The sequence below is a fragment of the Lissotriton vulgaris genome, chromosome 9 (genome assembly GCF_964263255.1).
Source record: "Lissotriton vulgaris chromosome 9, aLisVul1.2, whole genome shotgun sequence".
In the NCBI taxonomy this organism is placed as follows: Eukaryota; Metazoa; Chordata; class Amphibia; order Caudata; family Salamandridae; genus Lissotriton; species Lissotriton vulgaris.
The window spans coordinates 774,874,674-774,897,744 of NC_141697.1; the positions used below are offsets into that span (position 1 = coordinate 774,874,674).

Genomic DNA, 23,071 nt, shown 5'->3' on the forward strand with positions numbered 1-23,071 from the left:
CCTGTAAAAGAGAAATTGGATACCAAAGGTGTAGAATTGTGGAAGAAAGAGGTATGAGGTGAAACCAAACCTAAGCATACTTTGTATCTGGCCACCCGGCATTTAGTAAGGCTAGCAGTAAGTGCCTAAGAAAAAAACTGAGTACAGACTGTCTGTTTGTCTGCCAGGAGCACTTTAATGACGTGTTAACTATGTACAGAAGTGTTCCTCAGCATTTTCCTTGCACTTATACCCCACCTGGAACTAATGGTATCCCTGTTATCCTACTGAACCCTCCAACCATCTCATATTGAAATTCACCCAAAATCCAGAACACACTTGCATGATACATTGCCTGGCTGTTTATTCCCTGATCCCAGGCTTACTGGACCTGATGCTAACAAACAACACCCAAGCCATCATTGATGTAACTTAACCGCTTATGCAAATGGAACCGGCCTGCTATTCAAGGAAATTCAGCCAAGTTTTAGTTCCAAGGAATAACCTTGTCCCTAACACACCATCGTACACAGATGAATCTATTTATTTATATGTCAACAAATTGTAGAAATGTCTTTGGCAGTTTGCAGTCCAGTAGACTTCCCCATATAATCCCAAAATTTGAATTTATGCTAGAAAAATTTATACTTTGAAATTATCTTTAATAAATGTGAAGATCACCGACCATATCATGAAGGGCTTTGCTGGCTCAGTGCAGAGTAGAGAGCCTAATTTATTTAAATCTGAGGTCCCAAAAGATCATAAAGATAATTCAGAATGTGTCCAAGTTAGTGCCTTAACCCTAGACAGCATAAGGTGGCAACAGAGATAGGCAATCGCTGCTCTTTTTTTCCGACTTGTGGTGTCTGCATTTCATGCATTATCTTGGAGAATTTCAAAGTATGTACATGTACTTTAGACTGTTCAACCACAAAAACAGGTGCTCAGCTCTTCCTTGAACCTGTGCCGCTCTTTATGATAGTGATCCTGTGGAACATGTAAATTAGTGGCAATGGGGTTTATATTTATCAAAAGGGATATTTTATGGCACTGTGGACCAGATAAATCTCTCCCCCAAGCCTTTTTTATGATGTATTGTAAATAAAATACCAGTACTCTGGTTGCAAAATACTTTTGTTAATGGGCATTCATTGGACTACTTGTAATGATAATTAAGTGCCTCACGTGTATTTATTGCATGGTTTATTGAAAAACAATAAAAAAGATCTCTAGAAAAGGTTTGGGCTAATATTGTGTTCGTGTTTACTTATCAGTATCTCAATTCCCAAAATGATACAGGGCCATAGAATTCTCTGGGGTGAATCAGAGTTGGAATTCAAACCCAGCTTGTCTCTACAAGGTACCTACATTATATCTGTTCTGGACTTTACAACCCAGGTGTACTGTAGAATATTTTTCACAAAAGAAGTATGGAGCCTAGCTCCTCAAATACATTAGTCTTTACATTTTGCTCTACATTATCTTGAGATCCAATGGAAGTCAGAATATATTTGACTGTTAAAAATAATGTGGACTAAACACAAAGGAAAATTTACAAGTGTAGATTTACTTATTTGTAAACGTACTACTGCACCTAGTAGTAACTTTACACTCTTTTGCTATTCAACATTTCTGAGTGCAAATGTACTACTATGTGCAGACTTTCATGTCTCTACCCCCTCAAATCAGGGAGTGCAGCATGCTATAACACTATTAACATATCCCTCTATAAATCCCTCTGTAAACCCCTCCTCACATTTCCCTAATCCCCTCCTATTTAATAGTAAACAGTCCCAATTTCCCAGCCATTCCCTTGGGTTCTTTTCACATTTACTTCTAAAATCTATACCTATGTGTGTGGAGACCATCTGCAATCAACGCTAATACCTTCACATAAAACAGATAGGAGAGGCAGAGGTCTCTGCACGTAGGTTTGTTAATGGTATTTCTGCAGTTTGTGAGTAGTACTACTAAATATACTGTAAATGGCAATTTGTTAATAGGTCCCAAAGTCTTACAAGAAAAATGCTCTCTTTGATACTTTTGCTAAAAATATGATAGAATACACACCCATCTAATTCAGATTTTGACGATTCTTTTAATATGCTCGAAGGCAAAGTTCCTGGCGTTCAGGATTGACTTTGGGCTCTGTCCCAATAGCATGGACATTCAATAACCAAAATGAAACTGTTAAGCCGTCGCACCCAGCTTCAGGCCGAACAAACATGAGCCGTAGCTTCAAACATCGTGATTCCAAATATACCATCATAGTTTGAATAATCCACGTTTATTCAATTATAATCTTTAAATTAGAAAATGGAGGCAATGTGATTCCAAACGTTCAATGCAGAATAAAGGCCCATCCAGGCCTTTTATTATGGCACAGTAGAATCCACTTGACATCTTAAGTAATCCTACAAGTGGTCACCCAATGCATTTCAGGCAATTTGCCCTTCGTCAGGAGTTGCTGCAGCATGAGAACAAACCATCAGTATTTTTACATAATTGAAGCTACAGCTCATGTTTGTGCAGCTTGTAGCTGGGAGTGATGGTGTTACAGTTTAATTTTGGTCTCTTTGATACTTTTGACATTTTGCTGCTTGACATTGAATTGATAAATAGTCCCCTTTGGCACTTCACTAGTACTTCAATAAGGACACATCTTTTTATATCACTGCCTACCACAGTATACAAATTGAAATATTTTTTCTGAGATTACGGTACTCACAATCTTCAAGGAAAATTAAAAATAGATCTTCCATTGATTAATCCTCTTGAACCTATGTGGAAACCTCAAATTGTACTTGCAAAGAGCAAGGTTTTCCTTATTGACCTGCTTGAAAAATCCAATATTGCATATTTCTTTTAGACAGTACAGTTTAGTTTAGCTATTCAGCAAAATGATTTTGTGAAAATAAGCATCTTATCATTGATGAACTATTTGTTCAAGGATGTGTTTCTGATTTCCATATCAAGCAAATGCATTTGCTCTCTTTTTACTTTTTTGGTTATAAAAAGAAAGGCATGCAAATGCAGAGTAATTTTGTTGGAAAATCTTTTTATTAGAATAAAGTAAGTAATTAAATCATTAAGTCATACTAGGACAACAAATGAAAGAATATGGTGGAATGTTGAAGCTCACACAGAACATGCTAATTGATATAGAATAAAAAGACGCATAACATAAACAATTGTGTGAAGCTTAGAAGCCACATGTGTTTGATCTTAAAAGAATCAGCCCTCCTTAGAATAAGAAGTCAAGTCTTTCTACTTTATCCTCAAATACAGAACCAATGGGGCCATGCTTATTGTATTTTTAATAGACCTTATGACACAAAAGTAAATTCTCCATAGCAACTTTTAGACTTCACAAAGTCTCTATGATATAAATGCTAAATAATTTCTTTTAAGATCAATCCATGACATTTGATCTGCGTTATATGACTACATAGAGGCCACTGCTGTTACAGAAACATTAGTACAGGGAAGTAACTTCTTGGTCTTCTCTTTGCAGAGCTAACCCATTCTCTTGTGTTTGATGTGTACAGGTCAGATGGCTGGAGACCACACCCGATTGGAGTTCCACAACATTGAGACAGGAATCATGACAGAGAGGCGCTTCATCTCAGTGGTCCCTTCCAACTTTATTGGGCATCTAAGCAGTCTGTTATTTAATTCCATGCCATATATGGACTTATGCAAAAATGGAGACATCAACTACTGTGAGCTCAATGCTCGGTTTGGCCTTCGCAATATTATTGCTGACCCAGTGACATTCAAGACAAAAGCTAGCTACCTGGCTTTAGCCACTTTGCAGGCCTACGCCTCTATGCACCTCTTCTTCCAGTTCAAAACCACTGCCACTGACGGCCTCATTCTCTTCAACAGTGGCAATGGGAATGACTTCATTGTGGTTGAACTGGTCAAAGGGTGAGTCTGCATGGCTTCTTTCTTGTGCATGCCTGCCACGCAATTGTATTCTTTCCATAATTAGTGGGCATTTTCGTTTATTAGGAGATTAAAAAACAGTGGGAGCTTTGGGACCTCCATGCTGCAAAAACTATCAGTGGAATCAGCAATAAACATGGTTACCCACTTTTTCATTCTTGCCCAATCTCAAATCGAATTGACTGGCAGCTCACAAACATGAAAACATGATGCTTCCTCTTCCTTCTTGTCTTTCTTGCTCTTCTTTTCCCTAATTCCCTCTATCTATGCTAGTTCTTTTTTCAGGACTTACCATTCTTCCTGTAGCTCTCTATTATGTCCCTTCTTCCATTTTTTCTTTCACTTGCATTTATTTTTTTCCTTCACTTTATTCTCTCTGAATTTTTTAATGCCTTTCTACCTCATTCCTTCATTTCTCTCCCATTACTTTCTTTCACTCTTATACTTTTCAGTTTTCTTTCTCAAATTAATCTGTCATTGTTGAAATGTATTTCATATTTCAGTACTTCTGCCTATCATTCTCTTTTTTAATTCATTAGCATTGCCTCTTGGTTTTTCTCTATACATCTTTTTTTTATTATCCGCCTTCCTTCTCTCTGTCTCTCTTAGTCTTTCCCTTTTTCTTTCTTTATGATTTGATTTTCCTTATATTCTCTATTCGGTTTTATAATCTCATCTGTTCTGACTAACTCCATGCATTTCCAATTTTTTTAATTCATATATATGTTACAGGTCTAGTGTATTTCTTGTATCTTCTAAGTTCATCAGCAGAGGCCTGCTGTACTTTGTTTGCTAGGTTGTGCTTTAATGATAAGAACATCAAGGTATACTTTATTGCTGTCATTGTTCATATTCCACCTAATATCACTATGTTCTATTGATTCCATTATGTATTAACTCTTAATTGATGACCTATCCCTTTGGCTTCTCTGCAGGTACATTCATTATGTATTTGACTTGGGAAACGGCCCTTCACTCATGAAAGGGAACTCTGACAAGCCTGTAAACGATAACCACTGGCATAATGTGATTGTGTCAAGAGACACTAACAATGTCCATACGCTAAAGATTGATTCCCGAACAGTGACCCAGCATTCCAATGGAGCCAGAAATCTAGACTTGAAAGGTACGTGCAGCGGGGTCGTAGTTTAATGGGAATGCTGAACTTGGTGCATTGCATCTGTCTGTAAATTCAGAATGAGGGTGCAGAGCTGGGAAAGGAAGTTGAAGATTCAGAGTCCTTATATATATTTATTCAATTGCACGTATGTAGCAGTTATATGTGGAATGCAAAATGGCTTAAGGACTCACAAATCTGAATCCCAGCCATGGTGACATAGCCATCCTTGCTTCAGGGTTTGGTAAATTGTGTACTACTTAATGAAGTAATAACAACAGCTTTTATTTAGAAAGCTTGGGTGCTGCAAAAATGTAATATAACACTTTATGCAAAAACTGATTATTACACAGATGACTGAAATTGTCTGCCACTAGCAGCAAATCAATGTTGTGCTTAAACTAGTGCTTCTTAGGATTCTAGCAGGATTATATTCCACAGTAGGGCTCCTCGCATATGCCATTAGGTGTTTCTAGGTTTTCAAGTGCTACTGCTGTCAAATGGGTCAGCAAGTCATGTATGACTGAAATGGTAAAATCTTCTATGAACAATGGTATCCATTGTCTTAGTAAATGATACATTTGGAGGCTTAGCCGAGTGCCATTAGATACACTTCTGATCTCTGACAGGACTTGCAGGAGATCGAATAATGTTGCCCTGTAGACTGATATACTGAGTTCTGCTGCAGTGGAATATATGCCCTGATATTTGGGGAAGCACAAAGTCTATGAGCCTTTGGCTACTGGCATCATTGTAAAATATGTATATGGGTTGCATTCACATGTCCCTTACATTTCCTTAGGCTATTCTCTAACTGTATTACAAATGGCACTAGTCCCATGAAATCTACTCTGTTAGTTCTTTTGTGTAGTGACAGTTTTTGTAGATCTATGGTAGGTCTCCTGGCTACTCTCATACATTCACAAAGCACTTTACGCTGCAAAGACATACTTTCCTATAGAATCTGGCAAGCATGAAATACACTTTACTGAGTTAAAGAGAAAGAAAATGGATCTTAAACTTTATTTTGTGGGAACATTTCAAAATCAGTTCTGCTTAACTTTTATCTTTGTATAATATTAATTGTTTTACCTATTATTTTTTTTGTATTGTATTTTTATGTACGCACATTGGGGTTGTGAATTGTCAGACACATTCGCCTTTTTATAAGACATAATTTACTAACGTAAACAAAAACTTTATTAGCCTTTTAGCATTATTATGGAAAACATGTTCGGCTTTCCTTGATGATGTGAGAGAGTTTATAAAAAAAAATTCAGCGTCTTTTATTCCTTTTTTCGGTCCCTCAGAAGGATCTCTGAAGCAGCTCCCAATGACTTCACCTGTTATAGGTTTTTGCTGAGTAACACGACAATTTATAATATTCATTGATAAAAAACAAACCAAAGAAAGAAATCTATCCAACTGAGCCCCTTGCCATTGTATTTTGATGTGTTTAGTTCATCCATGTTTTTTGAGACTTCGATCTCTTTTTCAATGAATTGGTGCACATCTTTTTGGGCTCACCTATATTACTCTTAAATCAAGTAGGTATTGCTTCCTCCAAGTCTAAAATCGTGTTGTCCACAATTGAGCCAGTAGATATAGAAACATGCCAACTTTTCAGCATTACCACTGGGCATGTATATATACTCCATGAATATTCACTATACTTACCTTTATCTCATTTAGAAATTCTGAAAACGAGCATGGGTCTGGCTCTCTGTGACCAATGTTGGTCACCCCCGATACAAATATTTTTGTATTCACTTTAATAATGCTGCTTTGTAGATAATTACTGGTACTTATATGTTGGCTTTTCATTCATATTCTTCAATGGTCCTTTAGGGAAATGGTTGGAAGCATCTCTCAAAACGATATACTTGCGCACAGAAAATGGATGTTAATCTAGTTGTCATTGATGCATTTACTGCCCAGTTCTTGATCATAGCTTCTGCTGGTGCTAGGCATTTAAGATTTACAGGCCTGCCTATCAGGCAGTTCTCTTTGTTGACATAGTGAGGCCTTTTAGGCTCCTAATGTATGGTGACTCTTGCAGGAGACCCATGCCAGGTCTTCTCATAAACTACACAAGTGCTCTGAGACTCCTAATACCTGGAGGCGGTGGAAGGAGACTAGCAAGCAACGTCTTCGCTTCCGTTAAGGAATCCTGCTAAAATCTGACTGTAGTGGATTTAGCAAAAGATCTATGGTTGGTCTTCTAATTGACTACACAAGAGCTCTCTCTGGCCATCACTGTCCATTTTTCCTGAAAAATAACCCATGGTATGTCTTTTTTTACCGATTGAGGTCCATTGGCCTCCTATAGTCTGGTGGCTGCTGTACAAACACAAAACCCACAGCATGTCCCCTTATTGACCCTATGAGGAGTTTCAGGTTCCTGGCAACTGGAGGTGCTGCACAAAAACCTCTTTCTTACAATAAGGAGTTAGGTCCTGGGGCGTGGAGTTGGCTGGACCATCAATACTTGTACAAAAACGAGATTGCCAACCTCACATTTCTTTCCTCCTCACAATTGAGGAAAACAAACCAAAATTACTCTATAGTTTGTTTGGTATACCCACTTCATACCTTTTTAATTTTTATTTCATTATTTTAGGTCTTTCTTGTTTGAAAAAAACACCACATTAAGGGCCAGATGTAGGTAAATCCGATTTACCGACTTTTAAATACCGAGTCATACCGATTCGGTATTTAAAAGTCGGTAAATTGGAAGGAGGCAGATGTAGGTAAAAAATTACCGAATCTGTAAGAGTCTGTATTTACAGATTCGTAAATACCGATTCTGTATTTCCCATTGATTCCTATGGGCCTTGAAGCCCATAGGATCAATGTGAAATACAGATTCGGTATTTACAGAATCGGTAAATACCGAATCCTGCAAGGGTGCAGGGGGTGTCACTTTGACACCCTCTAGCACCCCAATTCTGGACTTGTGTGCAATGTGGCACACAGACATGCCCTAAGGGCATGTCTGTGTGTCACAGTGCACAGGTGTGCATGCACAGATGTGCATGCACACCTGAATTCGGTATTTTACCACCCAATAGGATTGGGTGGTAAAATACCGATTTTTAAGGGCCTGTGGCACTCTTAGGAGTGCCACCTACATATGGTTTTTCCAAATCGGTAAATATACCGATTCGGTATTTTACCGATTCTGTAAATTTACCGATTCGGTAGCTTTACAGAATCAGTAAAATATAGGCCCCCTACATCTGGAAACCCTAATACCGGTCGGTAACGGCCGAATTCGGCTGTTACCGACCGGTATTAGGGCTCCTACATCTGGCCCTAACACATTTAACACTTTCTACATAAATTCACTGTACAAATACATCAACATTCCACAATACATATATATACACTACACATTTCACAACGACTTTTATCAACAATAAATTTGTTCTCACAAAATATTCTCTGATTCAATTTAAAACCAAAGGACAAAGTAAACACAAAAGCATTTATCATTCAATATACAGCAACTTAATGCATTTCTGTTTTAAATGCCAGCAACTTAATGCATTTAAAACAGAAATGACCTAAAATAATGGAATAAAAATGAAAAAGGTATGAAGTGGATATACCAAACAAACTATAGAGTAATTTTGGTTTGTTTTCCTCAATTGTGAGGAGGAAAGAAATGTGAGGTTGGCAATCTCGTTTTTGTACAAGCACAAAAACCTCAGCATTTCCCTTATTGAGCCTATATTAGTGTTCAGGTTCCTGGCAGCAGGTGACAGAAGCACAAGACTCACTGCCTGTGCCCTCATTGAAGCTATGATATCTTTCAGTCTCTTGGCATCCAGTGGTTCTGGCACAAGACCTACAATAGGCAGCCACATTGTGCTCGCAAGGAATCCAGACTTCTGGTGTTTAGTGGTTTCTAAGGCACTGGTGGCCCATGTATTGAGCATTGGTTGAATCTGGCCACACCCTAAGGCAGGTCTTTCACAGACTTATTGAGGCTGTTATGCAGGTTGTAGTCAGCGGGTCTTCTCCCTGACCTTATAAGCTTCCATGGGGTCCTAGTGCCCACTGATCCTGGTAAGCAACTAAGCCATATCCATGACTTAGCTACTTATCGACCGCAAAATGTACCTGGAGTGTTTCCACACCTCCTTGGTCCCTATGACCCTGTCAGCAAATCTGTGGTGAGGCTCCATTTTTCGACCTCTTCCTGGAGCCAGGAGTAGGGCTGATTTATGGCCTGTCCTCTACCAGATGCCATTAATAAAAAAACGATTCCAGGAGCTGAGCTGCGTGAGCTTGTATGCTTGGCAGCTTCGGATGCTTTCTGGACTGAAGCCAGGGATGGAAACAGAGACACTTAGAAGTGGGCCAGGATCTAGAGATAACGTTAAATGAAAACGAAGCGAGCTCTGTGCTCCCTCCCTTCTGCCAGACTCCCTTCCCCCCACTTTACCCTCTCACATTCTAATCATCAGTCGTACATTCATCTCTTTGTTTCATGCTATTAACATGTCTGTGTTCCCAGTGGTTGCTGCTCACAGGAAGCAGTAGTGGGGTGGGAGAAAGGTTAAAAAAAAGATAACTTACCTGCCGGCTGGCCTGCCACTGCCTCTCCTCCACCCTTTTCCTGGCTTATGTGCGAACAGGAAGCACCCAGGCTCCCCAAGCCAATCACAATGCTGCAATAAAGCATTTAGATTGGTTTGAGTGCTGTGGTTTGCACTTAGACCGGGAATGGGAGCCTGGGCATGTGATCCAAATAGTCTGTAATACAGCCTGGGTGCAGAACATGCAAAGTGCGCATTGTTGTTTAGCCGGCCCAAGATGGCCCGCCAAACATTCATGAGCATTTACAGAGTGCTATCACTTCTCTCTCCTGCGCTGGCCAGCCCCGCCCACAAATACTGCCTCAGCACGGAAGAATAAATAATAATAACCTTGCGTTATTATCATTTTATTTTTCCTTTATTGCAGTGCTGAATGGCAGTGGGGCGACGCTCCTCCTGCTTAGCAGAGGAGCCGCCCGTGTGTTCCTCTGTCTGTCACATCTTCACCTCCATTACCCCCTCTTTGATTGGTTTAATGTAGTACATAAAGGTCAACAATTTCAACCTGCAACCTATAACATTGACAACATCGTCTACCAATACATCATCATAGTAAGTATATATTTTACTATTCTGGGCTCCTGCTTTGCTCAACATGACCATGCGGATGTGATATTTTTGTCATCCGATATAGTCCCCCAACCTTTGTTCACTTTTTCTCTAGTATGTTCCCTCTGCTTCCCTCCTCTCGCTTATCTCCCTTCCACTTTTCTTACACGTGCCCTTCTTCCTTCATTTCCCCCGCCTTCTCTTATTTGCGTTGCTCAACGTTCCTTCCCTTTATCCCCTTTCTTCCCTCCACAGCCCCTTACCTCTCTATTCATGGACTCTGTTATTTCTTCTCCCTCGTTACCTGCTCCCTGCTTCTCTGCTTATCGTTTTAAATCTTCGTCTACTTTCGCTTGCTTCTCCATTTCTTCCCAGCTCCTTTTCCTTGTGCTTTTCTTTTTCTGACATCCCCAAACCTGCTGCTGCTCTTGGTTTGACCCTGGCAGGGTGGTAGAAACATTGCTGACATGCGCACAGGAGGGGGCGTTGCTGCCTTTGGGTCCAGCGCGGGATCGCTGCGATGACCTTGGCATCTCGGCGCGAGGCAGGGCTTATAAGCACCCTGTCACCGGCTAATGAGGGGCCGGATGAAGGGAATCATAAGGCGACCAGGAAATGCAGCTGTGGTCAGGGCAGGACACTATTTTTTCCAGATCAATATTGTAGCGTGGAAATGTGAAGGGGTCTTTGCTAACAAAACCGTTCCACCAGAATATCGAGGAAAAGATATAGGGCTAGATGTATCAAAGGGTTTTACCCATTCTGTGTCTATGGGAAAATGTGTTCATACATATGGCCCATAATCCTGCCAAAATGGCAAGGCCCAAGTACTGAGACCAAACATCTTCACGGCGGAATCAGTGGCGTAGGAAGGGGTGTGCGGTGGGTGCGCCCCGTGTGTCATCACAGACGGAGGTGAAAAAATGAGAAAAATATGCTTTTTAAACACATATTTTTGCCATTTTGTCAAGACGGGTGTGACAAGAAATTTTCCGCACTGGGTACCACCTGACCTTGCTACGCCACTGCAGACAATACATCAATAAGTGGAAATGCGATTTGACCCATCCAGTTCTTGTGTCTAAGTGACTGAGACCTGAAGGATAACTCTTGGAAGTATGCTGCGTGTTTCAAGTTTTGTGAGTAATAGAGGCAGGGGTCTGTCTGAGGCGACCACCAGCACAAACAGAGCACACTTCATACATATATATAGATAGATAGATAGATAGATAGATAGATAGATAGATAGATAGATAGATAGATAGATAGATAGATAGATAGATAGATAGATAGATACAAACTCCTCACAAGAAATATATGGATATCTTGCACTTTGCACTTTTTTGAAAACCAAAAATTATGAAATATTTGAAAAAATAAAAATGGCAAATGCCACAACAACGTAAACTTACCTGAAACTCTTTGCTGAGGACGAGTGCTGCCTTGCCTGTGAACCTCTGGGACTGTATGGTAGTATGGACTGAGGAGTAAAACACAGCAAATCCCATATATATATATATACACACACACCAAAATCAAGGCCCACCTCTCTTTTATTAATTTGGACCCCTAAATTAATAAAGTATGCCCTGGAGGATGGGGTCTCTGGGTAAGCCATCGGCTCGGAGAGGGGGCCGTGCACTCCCCTCTCATTAATTAAGATATCCAGGCCAAGGGGATCAGGCCCGGGCCCAAAATCGGCTTGGGGAGGGGGGCCCTACTCATGACCCCCTCCTCAAATATTTCTTTTAAAAAAGCCAGGCTGCAATTTTGTAAAACATTTTTTGCCTCAATCCAGCGGGAGATAGAAAGAAAAACGGACTCATTTTTAAAATGTATTTTGCCCCTGTGGAGTTGTCCCATTGGGTACCGCCCACAAGGCCTATGGGGCAGAGAATCCCCAGACTGCCCTCCTATATTATTCTTTCTTTTTAACTTCTGGAAAGAGCACTAAGTCCCCACATCCTGTAATGGCTGCCAGCAACATTTTTCGGCATGTTGCTGGCAGACAATCAGACGGCTTGTTACCTCATGAGTGTGTTTCACGTGGTTGTAAATTGGCCCAAGGGGAAAAAAGGCTCCGTTGTGCTACCAGAATGCTTTGTTTCTTAAAACTGGGGGCATATTTGTAAGCCCCAATCACCACAGGAACGTCACGTTTTCTGACGTTCCTGTGGTGATAGGGGCTTTGCCTTGTGAATAAGGCCCCCCTTTCACACTACACTTAGCTTGAAAGATGAGGGCAATGGGTGTTGAGGTTGGCGTTCCACCACAACACCCATTGATTTTGACCCTGACCCATATTTACAAGGGTGGCCAAGTCCACAAGGGTTTATTGGGTTGTCCCCCCCCTCTTTATAAATATGGGGCAACGCCAAAATTAAGATCAGGGAAAGACTGGTCTTAACCTGGCGAAATGAGGAGAAATGCTTTATTTCTCCTCCTTTGTGCTGTTTCTATTTGTGCTGCATTCTGCAGCACACATCTAAACAGCAAAAACGCCATTGATTGTTTATGTGCAGGAAGGTGTCCCTTCCTGCACATAAACAGTAATTAAAAACATTACGAGTTGCAACTTGTAAGTGTGCCGTATTCTGCAGCACACATAAAAGTTACAAAATGCCATTACTGATTGTTTATGTGCAGGAAGGGACACCTTCCTGCACATAAACAATCTTTCCCTGCAACACAGGCACCCTTGCACAATGATGCAAGACTGCCTGCATTGGTAGTAGACTGCTATATTTAGCACAAGTGCTAAGGGAAAGGCATGGGTGCGATGTATCCTTGTGAATACGGCGCATCCCTGCATTTAGATGCTGTTGGAGCATGGCGTTAGCCTTCTTAGCTTAATGACGCTCTCCAACAGTTCCTTAGTAAATATGCCCCTGGGTTTGATAGACTCTCACGAGAATCCCTTGTACCCAATCGTCCAGATATACAAATATTTTTCCACCTTAATTTCTCAAAAACTACTGAACGGGATTTACACCAAATAACAAAAAGCACGCTTTCTGACCAAGATCTAGCTTCCAGCCTATTTCGGTGTAATTCCGTTCAGATGTTTTTGCAGTAGCACTGCTTAAAAAATTCAATGGAAAATGCATTAGGAGTTTGTGTATTTAGACCCTCCCCACTTTTTCTCTGATCCCTTTTGATGGATCCCCCAGAGATTCTCACTGTACAGACTAGGCAAAAAAGAGAAACTTTTTGGAAAGTTTTGTGGAGATTCATCAAACTGGGCCAAAGTTATTAGCAAAAAAGGCATTTCATATGGAAACATGATCCTAACTACAAATAACCAGTGGCGAGATTACATATATATATATATATATATATATATATATATATATATATATATATACACATACACACACATACATACACACACACACACGTTATGCTAAGTATATCATCCATCAACTTTTTGAGACCATAAAAAGATTTTTTTACCAATGCTTTTTTATATTGCCAAAAGCCAAGCAGCTCTTCAGCAGTAACATTTTACAAAACAAATACAAAACAAAAGATGCATTGACAAAGCCAATGGTAGACACTCAACGCTGGGGCTACTAGCCTTGCCAATGCTTGTTTAAATATTTTGCAAGCTTCGGATATCTCAAAGGTTGCTAATATAATTAAAAATGAGACATATGTAGTTGAGCTTATATAGCGCACAGCTACCCGCAGTGGGTGTCCCGGCGCTTGCTTAGGGAACCCGTCCTGATATTCCCCTGTGTGATAGCCCCAGCGGGTATCCACAAGGTGAAAGTCAGGCATCCCGCCGCGAGGGGCCGTTGTGGAGATTAAGCAAGCTATTGCCCAGAGTCGCAGAGTGTGAACCCGTGAGTCGAGAAGGCACCGGAGCGAGAATTATCGAGTCCGTGGAATATTTAGCCCAAGACGCGCCGAGGCGGGGAATTGAACCCTGGTCCAGGACCGATCTCAGCTTTCGTTCGATTCGGATGATTTTGCAACTGTGTAGATGCCTTGTTTTTACATGCTACTCCCCATGTGATGCTAAATTCGCTTTCCTAACCAGCTGTGGAAATGAAATTACAGAATTAAGGTCATGCTGTGAAAGATTTACTGTTCTCTGGATGCTAGGTTCATGTGCGATAATACCATTACCGCAGTAGCATTACCATATTTGTAAATCCACCTTAATTTAAATAGCAAAATCATGTTAAATGCGAAAAAACATGTATCATAAAGTTAACATGATTGCTAACATCACCAACCTATTCCATACAAAGGCCTTTAGAAGAGCAGACTACTATACACACCTGTGCAAACCGATGATGCTTCAACTGCCACATACGTTGTAAAATGTCACAACAGGGCAAATGGCTGCACACAATTGAGCAGATACACTTGAGTTCATGGGTCACCAGAAACCCTCAAACTTAAGAACCCCACAATAGTTCATGTATACCCCGATAGCTATGATGAGTAGGATGAACTACCACTGATAGCTGTGTTTAAAACTATACTACGTTGCAGTGTAAACTGTACCCACACATATGCATATGTACAAAAGAATGTGAGCTGCTACTGAAACACACATCTGTGCAAATTCACTACAGCACTGGTTGCTACAAATACATTACAAAAGTTCTTAACTGTCATGTGAACACCAGGCACACAAGAGCAAGAAGTGGACGCTACCATCCATCTGAGAGCGAATGTGTGACAGAGGCACTTTCTCAAAAACACACACAGACACACGGGCACACACGCGTCCTAGTTGCACTGAACATGCTCCCTCTCTACATACGTTTCACACACAGACACAGGAAACCGCCTCTTGTACTTTCGCAAAAATGTACACATCGCTAGGAAAACAACACTGGAGACCACCCACTTCAAACAGGAAGTGTGTTGAAAACCCTATTCCAATCTCCTCAATCCGGGCTGGGTCCCTCCTGTGATTCCTGTTCTTGTGATATCAGAATCAGGGCACTATTGAGCACCATCGAACACCAGAGCTGTAGGCCTCACTGTCCGGAGTAAGGCCATGTTTCAAGGAGCACCATACTCATGCATAGCTCATGGGCAACTACCTCTCGAGATTTAGGGGCATATTACCAAGCAATAGCGATAATTATCGCTATTGCTTGGTTAGAGACAAAAATTTACTGCTGAGCTGCGGCGATTTTTATCGCAGATAAACCTTGGTATTACCAAGGTTTATCGTAAATGTGATAAAAATCGGCCGCAATGCATGAATATCGCTGAAAAGTCCGCGATATTCATGCATTACCGAGCTAATGCTCTTAGCCATGTTATCCACCTACCATTGGATAACATGGCTAAGAACTGCTCAGGGGCAGGTGTTAGCTTTTGGAGATATTCGCGCTTAGCGCGAATATCTCCAAAAGCTGGTAATAGGAGATAGCGATGTTAGCGACTATTTCCAGTCGCTAACATCTTGGCACGCCCACTTTGCATGTCATTAGTGATAAATATCACTGACATGCAAAGTGGGGCCCAAGATGGTCGCTATCTCCTACTAGCTGTCGCTAACTGGTGTTAGCGACAGCTAGGTAATAGGGAGATCATTTTATATCTGCTTTCTTGGCTTTTAAAGTAAAAAAAGCGGAGATAAACCCACATGATAATATGCCCCTTACTTCCTATAGTGTTGGCGCAAAGACAGACTCAAGGAAGAATTAGAGGCATATTTACCAGCCCCTAACACCACTGGCATGTCACTTTTTTTTATGCTCCAGTGGCATTGCGCCATTGTCCATATATACAAGGTGGCGCCAACCCACTTAGCGTGGCTTAACACCACCTTGTAAATATGCCCCTTACTGCTGTAGTCTGCTTCGACAAAGGGGCATGCAATGGGTGTTGCTGTGGGCTTTCCACTGCAACACCCATTGCTGTTTGACGCTGCCCCAGATTTACATGGCTGGGGCAGTGCCAAAACCTAAGGCCAGGCAATGCCTGGTCTTAGAATGGCAACACAAGGAGAAGTGATGAATTTCTCCTGGTTTGTTGCTATTTCCATGTCTGCCACATTCTGCAGTACACAGAGAAAGAGCAAATCACCATTATCGAATGCTTATGTGCAGGAAGTTGTCCCTTCCTGCACATAAACAATCGTCCCTGCAGCGCGCAGGCACCCTTGCAACATGGCTCAAGGGTGTCTTCGCTGGCGCTAGGCAGCTTTTTCAGCACCAGTACATGGAGAAACATAGGGGTGCGCCGTATTTTTGTAAATACAGCGCATCCCTGCATTTTGAAAATGTCGGAGTTAGATTCTGCATCAATGAAGGCATAGAGAGGGACAGATATAATTAACCATATGGACCCTGTTTGCAGGTATTGAGCAGCTCAGGTCGAGCCTGGGATTCATCCTTTTGATAACGACATTGGTGGAATCGGGGAGTTCTGATATTATTTAATAAGGCATATTTATTAGGTCAATATTCTGATCTTGTCAAAATGGACAGACTTAATTCGCCTAACAGACACTCATTTGGTTGCAGTGTCCAGAACTGATTCACAAGGGATTTGCATTCAAGGATAAGGGCATAATCAATGGGTCACAGGGCCTTTATCCGCAGGATATAGGCAGATTGCCTCCGATGAGGTAGCTTTCTCTGGGGGGAAGCTGGAAGGGCAACTGAACGGGCCTGAAAGTCTTCTGTGCATAGTGTTTTAGTTTTGCTTGGTGTTCTCATCAATTGATCAATGACATATTTATTTATTTTATTTTATTTATTTATTTATTTAATGCGATTTTATATAACGCGAACATTACCCAAAGGTGTCAGAGCGCTTTACATAAGAACCAGTTGCGATACATAACGACTTGGGATTACATGAGTTACATAAAAGATAAAAACAGAAAAAAATTGCAAATGTACAAGTTGTAGAGTCACACAAGGAAGAGATACACACAGAAAAAACTGCAAACGTACAAGTTGCAAGTCACTCAAGGACGAGATACAAATGGATATACTCTAAGAGTCACATAGGAATGGAAGAGAGTACAGGTCTACTACATATACTAGTGGTTAGAGTTATCTCTATATACATATATATATACAAATAGTAGATTTTCTCAGGTCAAGACCCAAAAAACCAGGAGAGCATAGTTCCATTAAATGGGGTCTGAGGGGGGACGTAGTCACAGCACCAACGGAGGGTGGGAGGGATACAAGGGAATGGATAATAGGCAAATCAGAGGATCGTCAAGGGGGAAACGAGGGAAAAGGGTTAAAGGACGAGGGAATGGACAAGATGGCGGGTCCGGGTCCAGGGAAAAGCGTCCGAGAACAGCAGCAAAATGGAGGACAGGACAAAAGTAAAGAAGTCCATGGGAGTGACCCATTGAGTATGAATCAAAGTGCCAGAAGAAGTCCGGGGTACACAGTTCAAAAATCAAAGACAGGAAGGGAGAGGAGGCCTGCAGGCTCGGGTCCCCTGGAGCAACGTCGAGGACAGTCAGCCGGTCGTGGCTCCCGCGCCCGCACACCTGGGAAAAGTTCACTGGGGTCTCCAAAGTCGATGAAGAGGCGAGGCAAAATCCAGGAAGATAACCTGCATGGGGGGGGCAGCGGGGCGACGGTGAAACTGGCAGGCAGCCGGTAGGGGCAAAGCTGCGCCAAGGCTGGTGCCACTCTCAACAGCGGTGATACGGTCCAAGGCAGAAGCAGTTAACAGCAGCGGTAGTGGGAAGTGGAATGTACCTCTTCAATGTCCAGCTGGGTAGGGGACGGTCACAGGAGAACCCATGCCCTACTCCCCAATAGCCGAACCAGGAGACTCCACCAGGAGTCCAAGTTCTCTTCGGTCCCCTCTCTCATTGCCCACGCACCTGGGGAGTCCCGAGTCGCAGTATGGAACCCGGGGTCTGTGGAGCGTCTATCCTCCCACGAGATCCTCGGTGCTCCCAGAATCAGCAGCCCCCTCCACCAGCCAAGGCAAGTGGAATGTCATTTGGCACATGGGGTCCATAGCTTCTATCAGTACAGGATCACTAGTCACTGGACTTATGTAGCAGAAGAGGACCAAATTATGTGGCAAGAAAAGGAAAATGTGCTGTGTAATTCAGCACATTTTGTGGCTATGTTCCTTTCTTATTTTGTCAATTTTACACGTAAACACTGGCTGAGCAAATGGTTCACCACATAAAACCTAAAGGCAGACATCAGCAACTGAACTGGGTCCATTTAACCCTGCAAATGGTATTCAACCGCACAGCAACAGGCGTGGCAGCATTTTTAGTAACTTTTAACCTTCTTGAGCACCACATTTTGTAATACAAATTTTGCAACAAACACACTGTGGATTATGTGTCGAGTGTGGCAAATCAATACTCTCACAGAAAATGTTGTGTAGAATCGCATCATTTAAGGACCAGCTTCTATGTAAGCATCATGTGTTTATTCAGGCATTGTAGGTGCTACCAGGGGCAATGTACAGTAACATTATAAAAGATGGCTGGACGGGCAAGCTGGTGCAAATACAGCGATCGCCTTACTAAGGTAAAGAGAGGGCCCATAGCGGTGCACCTTGTCACAGCTTCCTTATGTGAAAGCTTAGTATGGAGCTGCGGTTCTTAGCCTTTTAACTTCTGTGGACCCCCACTTAATCCTTAATAGAATCCAGCGACCTACACTGATTCAATATCAAAAGCCAGGGAACCCTTGCCTAAGCAATGTGTATGATTTGAACCTCAAAACAATACACAGAAATACAAAAACAAGTATACAGCAATCAAATTCTCAAATATAGAAAAAGTTTTGAGATATTCAAATTTGCTTCTTTATTTATATATACTTTATTAATTTCAATGTATTAATTTTACTATTATTTAATTTTGTAAAATATTTGCAGACCTCTTGAGTAGGCCTCTCGGACCCCCAGGGTCTTTAGACCACAGGTTAAGAACCACAGGTGTAGAAATGCAAATTAATGCATCAACATATTAGAACAAGTATTCTTTATCCTTCATGTCCCACATTCCATGGCTAGCCACACACAGCAGCCCATACCTAGAGATGCTTTTCTGGCCAAATGTTATTTCTACAATGCTGTGTCAGAGCATACAATGTGGTTGCATATGTATCAGTGGCAAGTCGAAGGTGGGCATGGCACAGGACTAACCAAAGCTTTTAACCCTCCTCCGGGCCACTGGCGGTGGCGCCTGGGAATTTATTTATTTTATTTATTTATTTTAGCGTTTTTTAGAGAGCAAACTTGACCTGTGAGGGTATCAGAGCACTTTACAAGATATACAGAGGAGTACAAACAACGTTCAGGTGCAGAAATATACAGAACTGTACAAAGGGATGGCGATGGGCCGGGGTGTAGGGAACATAGGGATCCTGGTGATACACAAGACGATTGCAATCATATTTAAGGTCGGATAAAAAAAAATAAAAAAAAAATAAAGGCCCCGTAAATTCTCTGCAGGGAGAGTTGGTGATCTGGGGGAGAAGCAATAGTCTTATAAACATCAAACTTGTGGTCAGGCATGGCAAGCATTAGACAAGGAATTTACCCATGAGAAAGGCTTTGGCCTCCTTCTTGCAAAGTGCTAGAGAGGGGATTCTTCCGATGGTGGGTGGGAAAGAGTTCCAGATTCTAGGAGCTGCCCTATTATAGGTACTTTTTTTCTGGAAGAAGGCAGGTTGGAGTAAGAGATTTCTGGCGAAACCAAGTGTCTCACTTGTGACAAATTCAGCCATGGTCCTTCCTCAACTGGGTCCCTTTTCTGCATCTCTGGTGAATGGACACTCAATTCTGTTGATCTAGTGTACTAACTGCTCTCAGTAGCTGTGGTTCCTGCTCCATGATGTGGCCAAAACTGCTTTAGACTCTTTTCTTGTCCTGTGCGGATTGTTAAACAAGAATAAGACAGCTGGTAGACTGTGGGTTTGCATGCTGTACAGCACAGGGTTGGTACAAAAAACGCAAAAAACAGTGCATGTGTGTGTGCATTCGATATAATGCTGTCTCACATTTTTGCATATCTATTTTATGTGTTTGGAATACCAGTTCCCTATTTCATACGAACACCCCACCATTTTGGCCTCATAGGAGCGTCGAACGTTCAGCGCCCAGTGCTGAACGTTCGAAGAACGAATGCTGGCCCGTCGGCCAACGGTAGTGCGCAGCACTGGCAAGGTAGTGCTCGCGACGACCGTTGGCCGACGGCAACACTTAAGGGGTTAATAACTCATGAACGTCAGTGCTTCAGTCAGCTTCAACAGAAATGAAAAAAAGCTCTGGGTGAGTGAGGCCTCTGCGCTGGACAAAGCAATCCACATATGGGCTTTAGATCTGGACATAATAACGTAGCGGTAGTCTCCAGATTTGTACTCCATATGTCAACGGAGTTGTTGAGAAATTGACAAAAGAGTCTAGATGTGGTTGGCCTCAAATGCAACCACTATATGCCAGAGATGGGCTCCAAATTGTGGGCACACAATCTTCAAGTGGCAGCTTCTGGATTGGACCAGAGCGTGCCAGATGCATATTCAAGATGTGAGCACGATACCCAACAAGCAGCCTCTAACATTATTAGCAATATTGCAAGTGAGGCATCAAGAACTGAAGGCAATATTCTGGATGTGGCTTGAAGCAGCTGATACACTATCCTGCTGAGGAGCCCTCTTGGAATGAGGGCTCAAATCCCTCCAAATCTGGCCTCCAGATCTGGAAGCAACACTCTTGCTGTGACCTCTATAGGTGGAGAAGCAATTGTCATTGCAACGCATTGAGCTCCAGGCAGAATAATCAAAATAGCCCCAGGGCCTGTCTGCAATGGCACCTACACTGGATGAGCTTCTTCTGTCTGAACTTAGGAAATATAAGAACCCTTTTCTCAATATATTGACTTATCTGTGATGTGTACATTTAAAAACTCTGTTCTGCTGGTTGTATTTTCTCTCCATTTGCATCCTAGCCTTTACTGTTTCATCCCTGAAACCTTTTTGCTACTGTACATAGACTTCGCGGACTTCCTGCATGAACGCTCAATGATGTTGAAAGGCGGCTTGCTTTGCAGTACCCTGTACGCTAACATATATCTTTTTGTAAGGGAAACTTGCATTGCTTTTGTCTGGGCTATGCATGCAAGTGAGTGAAGCTTGCACTGTAGCTCTTCTGTGTAACTGAAGGAAGCTAACACTGCTTTAGCCTTTGTTATCTGTCTTCATCAATCTGTGTTCGAAGAGACGTTGTACTGCTTGTACTTTGAAACTGATGCAGAATGATTGATTGAGTAATTGATAAAAGCGCAAACGTACACTTCTGGATTAAAGTATTCTGGAGTTAGATAGGAAATTGTATATGGTATTCAAGGTGCCAGCCCAAACACTCCATATCCAAGCCAAACTCAAGAAGGGGAGGGGGCTTCCTCAATAGTTGTAGCAGAGTGATCAGAAAATTAAGATGTTATTGGAAAAACCTGGTAGACGCGAGAGCCAGAGGGAGAGCATTCCAGGCTCTGGCCACCACTACGGAGAGAGCAGACCCCATCCATTTTAGGAAGACCACCCCATAAGCCATGGTCTTAGTTTGCTTGTTGCTAAATGCCAAGTAATCAGAGGGCCTAGGGAGGAATGCTCGTCATGTTTCTACGTTTATGTCGCATAAGCAAACAGCTTTAAAGTGACACCTTTTAAAAACTAAGAGCCACTGAAGTTTCCCCAGTTTTTAGATATGGGAGAAGCTCTTTTCAGACCCAGCACCAACCGCGCTGCCGCATTCTGGAGCATGCGTAGTAAATCCTTTTCAGGATACAAAATCCTAAATGTTTGGCTTCGAAGGTGTTGATTTCGGATACTTTACGTGCTTGGAGGCACGCCGAAGCTAAAGCATCTGGCACACATCTGCCACCACCAGACAGGGCCATGGGGAACCCGACGTGCTGTGAATAATGTGTGCATGCTGGGTGCATTACCCTATCCAACTTCTGTGTGTGTCAGACGAGTCCTGAAAGCAGTGGTGGCCGGCACGGATCGCTGGTTGAGGGGGAGGTGGGGGGCGAATCAAGGAAGGGTAAGGGGGTTTCAAAAATAATAAAAACCACTTACCTGGTCGCCTTGTCTCTCCTCAGTCTCTCTGTCACCGTCTCTCCCCTGGCGCCAGAACAGGAAGCACCCAGGCTCCCCTGAGCCAATCACAAAGCTGCAATGCAGCATTGTGATTGGTCTGAGCGCCGTGGTTCAGCGCTCAGCCAGGGAATGGGAGGCTGGGCATGGTCTCCACGCAGGCTCTAATGCAGCCTGTGTGGAGAGCATGCAAAGTGTGCATGAATGTTTGGCCGGGCCCAGAGGGCCGACCTAACATTCATGCACACTCTAATCACTCCTTTCCCTGCTATTCTGTCATCACAGCAGCCCCGCCCACAAACCTGAGCAGCAGGAAAATTTTAAATAATAATAACCTTGAGTTATTATCATTTTATGGTTCCTTTCTTTCACTGCTTCAAAGTAGAGGGGGGCGACGCTTGCTTCAGCGGAGGAGCCGCCACTGCCTGAAAGGCACACGCATATGGGCAACTTACTTACTGCAAGACTTCCTTGCACAGTCGCGTCACCCTCATTGTGCCATTTGTGAAACATAATTTGAAGCGCATTAGCAGCACACAAAAGCAAACACGCAATGCGACTTCAAGTATCGAATTTTTCACAATTTATAATGAATAATTTTTCTATCATTCACTTCAAAAGGATGACTAAAGTCCTCTTATATAAAACAGAAGCTGTTCGAATTTTCATGGAACAAGTCTCTTCTTTATCGCATTTATAGCAGATGTGTTTTCCATTTGTTTTTTACCCACATTATGATAATGTATATGGTATTTCTCTTAGGGTTGTCAGGGTGATGAGCCCAAAACCATTTTGTT

At 42.2% G+C, this 23,071-nt stretch overlaps 1 protein-coding gene across 1 annotated transcript in view; it reads left to right on the forward strand.

Moving 5' to 3' along the window:
* LOC147692232 (neurexin-2-like) overlaps window positions 1–23,071 on the forward strand; it is a 1,848,214-nt gene that overhangs the window by 1,354,326 nt on the left and 470,817 nt on the right. Inside the window, exons 14-15 of the mRNA XM_086939513.1 lie at window positions 3,528–3,909; window positions 4,863–5,053. Of these exons, the coding sequence (XP_086795639.1) occupies window positions 3,528–3,909; window positions 4,863–5,053 (573 nt within the window). The remainder of the gene's footprint in view (window positions 1–3,527; window positions 3,910–4,862; window positions 5,054–23,071) is intronic.